This window comes from Chelon labrosus, assembly GCF_963514085.1.
Source record: "Chelon labrosus genome assembly, chromosome: 11".
Lineage (NCBI taxonomy): Eukaryota > Metazoa > Chordata > Actinopteri > Mugiliformes > Mugilidae > Chelon > Chelon labrosus.
Window position 1 is genome coordinate 9,901,363 of NC_140344.1, and position 12,417 is coordinate 9,913,779.

Below are 12,417 nucleotides of genomic sequence, written 5' to 3' on the forward strand. Positions count from 1 at the left end.
TTTTGAGATCTATATTTCTTTCAAGTTTCTGGACAGCTCAGATCCACATGAGCCCTGATGGATTACTTGGGGATTACTTCTGCTCCACTGTCACTGTAAAATTTAGCGCTGCAGGCTGAATTGAAATTAATTTCACCTCACAAGCCGTGAATGACAGGCAGTGGGTGTGGACGGCTCCCTCGTGGCCTCGACAATGAACTCATAAAACACATATGTAACCCTGCTCTCTGCCACGTGCTTAAAAGAAATGGTATAAATGGTTGTCCTTCACGTTTAACTAGTAATTTTACATTTCAGCGTCTCAGAAGGCTCAGACTCTGGATAAATACAATAACCTAAAGCAAACATGTACAGCTGTTTGTATGTAAATGAGCTTACTGGGTTTCCATTCTGCTTCTACATTCAGATACATGCACCCTGTGTGCTTTCCCCCATGTGTCCAACACAGCAGTTTTAGCTAACCCTCATTTCCTGTCTGCAGCTGCCCCGTGGCATCCTCTAATTCCCCCTCTCTACTCTCCTTACTCACTCTCTCCATCCTGGGCTTTCCTGTTGCTACTGGTTGGCCAGACACATGCTCACACACAGCAGACTCTCCTCTTCACCCTCTCAGTCCGCCTCCCTCCCTCTTCTTCTGTCTCTTTATCTTTTGCTCCACCTCTCTAGCTTTCAGCATGCTTCTCACTGTTTTTCTCTCCCCCTTTTCGTCTCCCTTTCTTTCTACATGCAGCTCACATGCTCAGCTCACAGCGCCTGCCATCAGCTTCATCCAGGCAGGCTGCAATATCGATGAAGGGAGTATTATTGGAGAGCTGTACAAATCTGTATGCCAAACATCGACCCGCTGAGCTCTTCCTCACATCTATACAATACGTTACATGCTAGTTCAATCAATCCACTATGCATCCGTCAGATATCTGCCAACTCTAAGACCATCCCTGTTTCTTCCGCCTTCCCCTGAGAAGCAATGCACTTCCTTAACAAGAGAGTCCGTCTAGAGACCATTTGCTTATCACTTGGAAATCAATAGTTTATCCCAGCAATAAGCTGAACTTACGTGACCAAAAAATAAGTGATAGATATCTGGATACCAAATCCAGAGATCCTCTTAAAGCAATATTTCAACATTTTGAAAAATACTCCTTTTCTTGCTGAGAGTTAGAAAATGGACCCCACTCAAATGTTGTTTGACACCGACTCCAACAGTTGAAGATGGAACCTAAATAAACTGCCGAGTTTATTGCAAGTACAAGGTTCACACAAACAGTCTCGAGGATGAGCAGAAAAATGGCCACACAGTCAAGAATGCTTTGTCAATTATCTAAGAGAAGACTTCATGGAAATGATGTCAGAAGATTCAATTGTGGATGCAGACTCTTGGTAAAAAGCCATGTTGTATTTTTTTTTTTAAATCTACAAAAAGGACCCATAGAGTTGTGGAACTAAAAAGGAAACTGTGTAGAAATAAATGAAGGACTTGTAACCCAAAGCATATCCCCCTCTGTCAGACATGTTGCTGGTCTGTTACGGCTTGGATATTACTGCCAATGGAACTGGCACATATTGATGATATCACAGCTGACGGAAGCAACAGGATGAATATCCAAAAATGAATTGGATGACTGAGAACCTTCACAAACAGGATGAATGCAGAGGTAAACAGGATTCAGACAAATGCGTCACCACTCACTGGCTGATATTACATCACTTAGCAGCTCTACAGTCCTTGACATACAGACAGTGCAACCAAATGGATTTTGAAGATGATTAGGGGGAATACTTTTGACCAGCCAAGCCAACCACCTGATTTCAATCTGACTGAGCTGCAGTCTACTGGACGAAGATCTAATTAAACCCCACAACAAGCCAAACCTGAAGGTGACTGCAGTGAAGGCCTGAGAGAGCATGACAGAGGAAGAGACATCTACTGAAGACTTAACTGCAGTCACTGATTCCAAGTAATGCTAAAATAATATACCATATACAAAATTTCTGGATGATATGGCTCTAATATCTCACACACAACAAATATGTGTTTTAAATATTGAACAAAACTTCTATTACCATATTCGGAGGACTTCATTTCTGAGCAAATAGCAGAGGGACTATAATGTCAGAATAAGGTAAGCACTGGTGAAAACACTGACAATGAACAGAACAATGAACAATGGAGAGATATTTGTTGCATCAGTCTCTTCCACTCATTTCCTGTCATCTATCTTCAGTCTCACTACTTAATAAAGGAATTGAATAAATATATAAATAAATAAATATATGTTTTATAGTTATTTTTATACACATCTGTATGTTGGCAACACTAAATACACAGTCATCTAGTCAAAATCTCAACAAGCCACAGACTCCATCTTTATCTTGCTCTCTGATACCAGTGAATAAAGTCTGTCTCACACTGTACAGGTTTCCAGCCGGCTGCACGCTCCCATATTCAGTCCAAGACTACAGGCTAATCAAAGCATCACATGAAAGCCAGTTCAGTTTACACTACAGTGGAGTGTGAGTGGACATAAGTCAGGTTAGAATGGGCACATTTTATGCAGAAGGGACTGCTGTGCCACTACAGGCACCGCTCTGACAGATATATATTCCAAAAAGAATATTAGCATTTAGACTCGCTAGCACCCTGTCTTGAAAAGTTATGACTAATGAATGCTATTATACTGGTGTCAGTTTATGTGCATTTCACACTCACAACTCCAGTATGTCTTGGTATGCTAATCCAGATCTGTTTAATGAAAGAGGCAATTCACACTGAGCCTTAGCCACTGGAACTTGCAATAGCCTGTCATCCTCTAAAATGAAAAGCTTAAACATTTACTATCTTTGATCTCAAACCATGGCAAGACTATAAGCATCCACTTACCCTAGAGGAGGGATGTGCACTGATGAATAACCACCAAAAGGCCAAAGGCCAATAAAAAGCCATAGTACAGAAGACTTTAATTTGACACAACTGTTCAGACTTTTCTCCAACACTCAAAATCGTTGTTTCCAGTAATGTGGACAAGGACTTACTCTCATATTATTGGTCATACAGCCAGAGTTTCTATGGCAACATCCACAACAAAGTGCTTAATGGTCCATTTAGTTTAAGTGACAGTCCGAATTGAATAAAGGCAGAGATGACGAAGTGAGAAAAAATAAATATGTAGGGGTACACGTGACCCATGACTGAACAAAAAGTGTGAGAGAAAAGAGCAACATTTTTACTGCAAATTTCAAAACACACAAGAACACAGAACTGCACAGTTTGGCAACGATATCAAAATATTTCCATTGGTCAACTGACTTTAAAGGCATACATGATGGATGATACAAAAAATAATATGCACTTGTATCACTTTGTTTCTATCATTGTTTTCCACAAAGCTCTCTCTTTAGTTTGTTGTAAGTACAAAATGCAAAGATCAAAACATTTTACAAGGTCAATGGAACTGACAGATGCTGAGCGAGCAGGTACAGTTACAAAATAAGTTGACAATTTCATCAGTGGATTGGCGGTAAATTGATTGTCCGCTATTCTGATTTTTAAAAATACGTAACTTTTTCTTAGCAAACATGCCAAAGAATAAATTGCTCCAGCTTCTTACTAATAAAGATTGTCTGCATTTTTCAATTTTTTTGTCTTATGTGACAGTAAATTAAATAACTTGGAGCGTGGATGAAAAAAAAAAAAAAAAAAAAGCAATTCCGGCTACAGGAAAAGCTCATTTGATTTGATTGTCAATAAATAAATAATCTAGCTCTAACTGAGTGTAGTCACTGATTGGTATTAGAGATAAGAGATCCTGCAGATATGACGGCCTTTTTAAAGTGCACAGCCTGCTGGACCGTACACGACAACTCCCATGATTCTGATCTCTTGTTTGGCCATGTGTGAGTAACAGTGACTTTACTGAATAGTCAATACCAGCAAGCTTTTAACACCTCGACTGCAGTCTCAACTCTTTCTCACACACACAAGCACAAATATACAGAGACTGACTCATTCACACATACAGAATCAATAACCAGATCAGAACGGCAGAAACCAAAACAAAGATGAATTTGTTGATAAAATATGACTCTGTGAAGGCGATAACCTGAACTTCAAAAGTTGGACAATAAAATGTAGAGTGAACTTGGTGTGAACTTTCTTTTGGGCTGCCACTCATACGAAAGCATGTCCCACCACACCACCCACAGTCGGTCAGCATCTTTATCTTCACACATCCACAGTCAATAATGTGTTATGTCAGCATATAAATCTAAATAAAACCAAAACACGTCTGTTTTTCGCTGGTCCAACCTGGTACAAGACGCAGTGTGGTCAACACATTGAACAGAAGTGATAAAAGCTAGAAGAAGGCTTTGAAGTGTAGACTAGTAGCTGTAAGGTCAACACATTGGCTTCTCTTCTGCACAGACAAGCTCTTCTCAACAGTTCATGTAGCTGCACTAAAACATTTGACTGATCCACCGATTGTGCTGATGATCTTAAACGCTGACCATGTGGCTCATCACAAATCACGCCTGTGGGTGAAACAAATGTGGCACATGTTGATGGAAATGAAAATCCCACAACAATGCCGTGATGCAACATTCCTCCCATCAGTTTCAGTTCAATAGTGCCTGAGCTACTGCGTGGAACAAGAAAAATATGACTTTCAAAGCTAATAGAGACAGTAAAGAGAATCTTTAAACAAACTGTCATCTGTGTCTTCACTTCAGCAAACAGATGAATACATTGTCTCATCAAATCACGACTACTGAGTTCAATGTACATTAGCCTAGCGTGTGGTGCTAAGGCTTACAAAATCCACATTCATTGTAGGATAAGCCTTATACATCTCATCAGTTTGTAAATAAGACTATACATTTCTACTCTCAGCTAAATGCTAACATGCTAATATGTGCACAATGGCAGAGCTACCATGTTGATATTTATATGTAATATTTACCTGGGTTTATGTCTTAGTTTTAGCCTGTTCGCAAGTTAACATGTGGTTATGTGCACTAAACACAAAGCACAGCTAGGGCTGATAACAATGTAATTAGTTTTGCCAGTGTTTGACCATCAACAGCGAAATAGGCCTGTAAGTAATGGTGGACACACCCTCCAAGACATGGCTCTGGCAGTGTCTATTTTGGCATTGCCTGACTCCTCTCAATGCCACGTTCGCACTAAGAGGAACTTTGATATGTCGCATGTCACAAGTCTTCGGCATCAACTTGCCACTTCATTTCACTAGTTTCCACTGAAAATGAACCGTAGCTTATTGCTCTTTCAGCACTAGTGTGAACGCAGCAAAGAGATGGAGCCGATGCAGCCAGCTGCATAACTGAAAGAAAACATGTGAGTTATACAAAAATTCACCCCTGTAAAGTTGTCATGATCGGTAAAATCTCTACAGAGACAAACAAAAACTTTGTACCAGGCTGTAAACATGTTTTTTCTGCTGTAAAGTTGTGCATTTTAACCTGAAGTTCTACAGTGGCCACTTGGTTTTATACAGGCTAAGATTTAGTCTTTTAATATTTATGGCATGCACTTATATAGCAACTTTCAACCTTAATGGTATTCAAAGCACTTTACAGTGTTTTTCATTCAGACACTCACACATCTGTGGGGTCAGAACTGCCATGCAAGGTGCTTGTCTGCCTCCGGAGAAACTTCAGGTTCAGCGTCTTAACTAAGGACACTTAGCAAGGCTAAGATGCACCACTGCAAATTATACTCATTCTCTGGAAACACTACGAGCTGGAGCTTGTGAGCTTGCAAGCATGGCCGACCAAAAAGCAAAAAGACATAAATACCTGCAGGAATTCAAACTGTCCGACAGAAACCACAGCAAAAACAAGCTTTTGCACTACACTGTGAAAAACAATAACTGAGGTGTGGAAGGTGCAGAGAAAAATGGTCCATTCTGAGCAACAGATGACTGACAATTAGGAAGCCGACAACAAAAACTGTATGAATACATCTCATATATCTTTAAATGATAAAAGCGGTGTACAGTGCAGTTAAAAAGGGCCCCACATATAATTATGTCACCATTTGATGAAGTATACTAGCTCCCTTATGCCTTCACTGGTAACCACAGAGGCCCTGGTATGACTCAGCCAAATATTATCTTGAGTAAAGAGTCCTAATCAAGAAACACCAACATGAATGGGCCTCTAAATTCTTACCTTTGCTGAATGATACTGACATCAAGACAGTGGAAATACATTTACATCATCTCCACATCAAGCACACAGAAACAGCCCCATATACTCCTAATAAGGTCCTCAGTGAGGCTCATTGATCTGTTCTTCGAAGCTATATTTAAATCTCTGCTATCCATGTTTGTTAATGAGTGTTGACCAGTCAGGTCATGTGAGGTCATGTTGGATGTCACTCAGTCTGGGGGTATGGACAAACAGACACTTCTTATAGCTGAGAACAGTGCATTTATAGATAGATGTCCTCATCTTTGTGTGACTTCAGACATGGGAAGTTCTATCCGCTTAAATCAGAAGGCACTTTAAACTCAAGTGAACACGCACTCACTCAAACCAAGAACAATCTAAACACCTGGGTACATAATGCTATCAGTACAATAGCATTATGTTCCCAGTATGTTAGTATGTTAGTGGTGGAAATGTGTGTGAGAGTGTGTGTGTCGGCGTGCACAAGTGTTTGCTGTGGTTTCTGAACACAAAGCCCATCTCAGCTGCATGAAGCCCTGTGACAAAGACAAGGAATGAGTCTGGATCAAAGTGGATAAACGCTAAGAATGAACTCTCTATTTAAAAGTAAGTGTGCGTGTGAGTGATGAAAGCTAACTGTGAAAGAGAGACAGACAAGAGAGAGTGAATGTGCTTGAGCGGGCGTTTCCTGCTTGCCCTATTGATGCTGAGACCCTGACCTGGATAAGAATCTCAAAACCGGGGTGGCTAAACGGTTGGATGGATGAATGTATGGATGTCTGAACTGTTTAATAGTCACTATGTGACAGAAAGAGCTCATGAGATGGAGACGGTGACAAAGACAAAGAAGATGCACTACAAGTCCTCAGGAATCCAACTGTATAATACATTCAGAAGTCTTGTATGTACTGTATGTAGAGTATATACAATATATCACTTAGAAGGTCTTCCATGTGTTGTGTCACCCCCTGACAGTCCATTTCCCAACAACAGTGTGGCTCCACTGGCTGAAGAAACATCCTCATCAATCTCCTATGTATGTTTCCAAACCTGTGTTCTGCAATCTAATTAATAAACTGTGTCAATGTAAAATTCACCTCTATCAATTTTTGGATCAATTAATTATTACTATATGAAATAAATGATTCTTGGGCTTTTTACAATTGGAATCTAACTGATAAATCATACAATATTAATTTGTCAGATACCAGCATATACAGTGTGCTCGTCAACAGACAGAAATTCCAGCAGAGAAATACTCAAAATATTTTTGTAAACTGTACACTCTCTGTTTTGTAGATTTTTTTGTGCTGATTCATTTATGAGACAATCAACCACAAATTCAGTTCTTTATGAAGCAAAAATGCCAACATTTCATGGTTGCACTATCTGTGATGTGAAAGCAAAGCAAGAATATTCATACTTGTAGAGAGTATATGTTTCATCTCTTCATCAGAAGGAAAACATTTTAGGAAAACACCTTGGGCTGTAAGGAAAAGGTTTGTATTGACCAACTAATTAATGCATTAATCCAAGAAAAATAACCAGCGGACCCATCAATAATTATAACAGTTTTCTGGCCTGCTTAATCCCTCATACTATTAAACACAAGTATGCACAACACAACAATCAGGTATAACATTATGACTACCTTCCTAATATTGTGTAGGTCTCCCTTGTGCCTCCAAAGAAGTTGTGACTCATCAGAGAATGGACATGGGCCTTCCGAGGGTGTCCTGTGGTGTCTGGAATCCCACAGATACTTGATCAGTTTGCCATCTAGTGAATTTGGAGGCCAGGTCAACACCTTGTGCTGTACTTCATGTTTTTTTAGTTGTTCCTAGACCGTTATTGTGTGTGTGTCTGTGTCAGGCTACATCCTGCTGGGGATGGCTGCTGCCATCAAGGAGTGTCATTGCTATGGGGTGGGAGTACCTGGTCTGGTCTAGGTGTGTTGCATGTCTAAATAGCACCCACACAAATGCCAGGACCAAACGTTTTCCAGCAAAACATTGCATTGTCACAAGATGGTCAATGTTATTCACTTCTCCTGTCAGTGGTCATAATGACTGGTCGGTGTATAAACACCAGGCACAAGGTAAGCCCACATCAGTTACAGTGCTACCATTTGAGTCATTTGTTAGTTGCTTCTCAATAAAAAATGAAACAGGTGAACACACAGGACACGTTTTAATGGATAATGGTAATTTTTTTCTGGTGGCTGTACTGCAGGTGTGCAGGTATTTGGGAATTCCAGCACATTCCTGCAGCACCCTGGGGTGGCCGCTTCATCGGTATCACCTAATTGATGCCTTCTCCGACGGCCGCTGACGTCGCTCCAATAGCATCGTGCCATGAAGAAAGACCCTCACTCTCTGCACTCCAATTCGCATGCACTTAACAGAGCCACTGCGCCGCCTGCACGCCAGCCGGCTGCAGACGCTCACGCCGGGGAAATCACGTTGAAATACCATGTATCCTCTAAAGCTGCCTGACAAAACACTAAGAAATTAACCAAGAAACAATGCTCTGACAGATCCAAGAAAAGTTACATAATACCATGTGAGAGATTCCCGAACAGGCTATGTTATGTAGGAGGCGTTTTACTCCTCTACCCGTCTGGTGCTGCCATCAGTAGCCTACTGCAAAGGGGACCACATCATGTCAAAGCTCCCTCCGAAGCCAGTCCAAAAATCAATCAAAAGGTCATCAGTACTGGAGACTTATGGAGGAAGAGTAAGGCACAAACCTGGAGCAGAGGTGGCTGGAAATGTAGCTGGAGTCAGGTGTGGACCGTCAGGGACCAGATAGCCAGCCTGAGCCCCCTAACGTAAATGGCAACTTCACACACTCCACATGAGCCTGTCCGTGGAGGAAAACACACGCCTTGTGCCATATGTGCACACAGTTTACACCGCCGACGCACCGGTAGCAGCGCCGGCCACACACAGAGACGGACCCGCTGTCAACAAACCCAACCCCGGCAAACAAACACTTCACGTTCACTCTTTACGCACTCACTAAGCCCCCGGTCGCCGCCGCCGCCGCCCCGCTTACCTCCGATGTTGACCCGCTTTATCCTTCTTCCCCTTCGGCCTCCTCTTCCTGGCCTGGATGGCCATCACTGCCGGTCGGAGGTTGCGTTCATTAACGGGTACCGACGACGTCGGAGCCCGGGGAAGGGTGTAGGAGGGACGGGGAGAGAGAGAACAAACACATCAGTCTCTAAAGCTGGTTGGCACGGGTCACGTAGCGCTGCTTAGCATGTCGTGTTAGGATATGCACGCCCGTGACTTCCGCCACCTTTTATATTAAAAACAACCAGAAGGAGGTTAGCATAGCCAAGTTTGAGGCTGAGGGATACGCACCTTTCCTGGAGCTCATGTTTCCTCCTCTTCCCTCAGCAGGAGCGGGCAGCACGGAGGCAGCAGCCGGATCCTCTCTCCCTCTCTCTCTCTCTCTCCCTCACACACTAACCTCTCTACCTATGGATGACACGCGCTCCCTCTGCCGTTTGTGGCGGGAGTCGCGTGCAGACCTGTGTGTATCTGCGACACTACACAATTCACACGTCTACGTCAGTATACACTCACTTGCCAAAACATTAGGTACACCAGTGGAAATTATTCTAATATAACAGTCCTGCTCTAAACTTTAACAGTTTATGTTGAAACAGCGCAAGAAAGGCAGTAATTCAACTTTATGATTATTTGGAGGATGTAGTTTGTCGTCCTGTAGTATAGAATTTAGCACTGAAGTATTTTTGTTATTTCGCTTAACCCAATGGCAAAAAACTGTGATTGTCAAAACAACAGAATCATGAAAATACAGTGGAATCAACAGCTCTCTCAGTTATGTGAAACAAAAGCTGAATAGCAGGACTGTTACACTAGAATGCATTCATTAGCCTATCACTAGCGTACCTAATGAACTGGCAAGTGAGTGTGTATAACACCATTTATTTTAAGGTTAGCCCTACACAAAATTTATTAATGCAGAAAAAATAAATATCTACAGTTTTAAAATGTGTATAGTTGGTACAATAGCACAACCATAAAACTAAATTAGCCCAAATTTAGTGTATCTGTCTTCAAAAACATATTATAAATAGAATGTGTTGTCTTGTTGTGCACAGTTGCACAAAGTGTTGATTTCTTCAAATTGAACCTTGAACAAACTGCTCAAGGTAAACTTATGTTTCACTAAATCAAAGATCACAGAAAAAAACGACTAAAGAATAGTGTGTCTTTATTTATTTTCTCTCCTATCAATCATCTTGCAGCTATCTTGAGGCTCAAATAGTTTAGTTGGATTTAAAAACAACTACATCACTACAGACTGCACGACAAACAAAACCAAACTACTTGAAAATGGCAGAAAATGAGGAGCAACTTGTGGTACAGCACTGACTAATCTCAGACTCTCATCCTGAGCTATGTTACACATATACACAGCTTCTACAGACTGTATTACTCCCAAAAGAACGGTAGCAAGGCCCAGGATGCTGCTTCTACTATATATAGTGTTGCCTGTGCACTTTTTGTATTGTAATCAACAACTACCTATATGGAAATATTATTTTCTACTGATTTATTGGACTTTTGACACAGATTTTGATGTGTTATTTGGTGTAATCTTCATCTTTCATGGCCTGCAAGCTCATTTGCTGCTTGTCGATGAATGCCATCTCAGGAATGTAGTTAATATAATAGTAGTAGTTAATTAATATTGCTTTTAATGTTTAGCTCAGTTTATTGTGTTTTTGATGTTATATTTCACATTGTTTTGCTAATTTGATGTCCTTTTTATGTAAAGTGTCTTTGAGTATCTTGAAAAGCGCTTTTAAATAAAATGTATTATTATTATTATTAATATGAATTGTTGTGTTGTTGGTGAATTGACAACCATAAAACACCCCTTTAAAACAGTTTGTGTTGAACCTTTATGAGGCAGGATTTATTTCAGTCTTGATATAATTAATAGAATTATCTTTAGGACGAGTTTGTAATATCAGAATCAGAATCAGAATCAGAATCAGAATAGACTTTATTGCCAAGCATGATCGTACATACAAGGAATTTGCTTTGGTGTTGTTACGCCTAAAATAAAATAAAATAAAATAAAATAAAATATAGAAACTATATTATAGAATAAATATAGAAACTTGCTCTCAGATATATAAACATAAAAATACAACAAAATGCAAAACTATATACACAGTATATATATGTATATTCCACCAGAACATTTAATGTGGGATGGTAGTGGGTTTGATGTGTTCATGGGGGGGGCTTGGCATTGTTCAGCAGACGCACTGCGGATGGAAAAAAACTGTTCGCCATGCGAGTGGTCCTGCACTCGATGGATCGCAGCCGTCTGCCAGAGGGGAGTCTGTTGAATAGTCCGTGTCCAGGGTGAGAGGGATCAGCCACAATCTTAGCTGCACGCTTCAGAGTCCTGGAAGCGTACAGCTCGTCGAGAGACTTCAGACTGCAGCCAATCACCTTCTCTGCAGAGCGAATGACACGCTGCAGTTTGCTCTTGTCCTTAGCAGAGGCTGCAGCATACCAGGTGGTGATGGAGTTGGTGAGGATGGACTCAATGATGGCAGTGTAGAAGTGAACCATCATTGTCTTTGGCAGGTTGAATTTCTTCAGCTGCCGCAGGAAGTACATCCTCTGCTGTGCTTTTTTAATTAGGGCGCTGATGTTCAGCTCCCATTTGAGGTCCTGGGAGATGATGGTGCCCAGGAAACGGAAGGAGTCCACAGCGTTGACTGTAGAGTCACACAGGATGATGGGGAGGAGTGGGGCTGTGTTCTTCCTGTAGTCCACAATCATCTCCACTGTCTTGGAGGCATTCAGCTCCAAGTTGTGGCGGCTGCACCAAGTCACCAAGCGGTCAATCTCCAATCTGTAAGCACTCTCATCTCCACCTGAGATGAGCCCGATGAGGGTGGTGTCATCCGCAAACTTCAGGAGCTTGACAGACTCGTGACTGGAGGTGCAGCTGTTGGTATACAGGGAGAAGAGCAGAGGAGAAAGGACACAGCCTTGAGGGGAACCCGTGCTGATGGTACGGGAGTCTGAGATGTGTTTTCCCAGCCTCACATGCTTCCTCCTGTCAGACAGGAAGTCTGTAATCCACCTGCAGATGGAGTCAGGCACGGTCAGCCGTCATATATCCGTCATATCATACTTGTATATGCTTTAGAGAAGCAAATCATAC

At 41.5% G+C, this 12,417-nt stretch overlaps 1 protein-coding gene across 2 annotated transcripts in view; it reads right to left on the reverse strand.

Moving 5' to 3' along the window:
* srpk2 (SRSF protein kinase 2) overlaps positions 1 to 9,648 on the reverse strand; it is a 62,993-nt gene extending 53,345 nt beyond the window's left edge. For both annotated transcript variants that reach the window (XR_014699346.1, XM_084556014.1), the window contains exons 1-2: positions 9,558 to 9,648; positions 9,247 to 9,313 (exon numbers count right to left, since the gene is read on the reverse strand). Coding sequence is in view for 1 of the 2 variants with exons in the window: in XM_084556014.1 (XP_084412140.1) it covers positions 9,247 to 9,313; positions 9,558 to 9,573 (83 nt within the window). In the remaining variant the exon portion in view is untranslated. The remainder of the gene's footprint in view (positions 1 to 9,246; positions 9,314 to 9,557) is intronic.
* Positions 9,649 to 12,417: the final 2,769 nt, after the last annotated feature.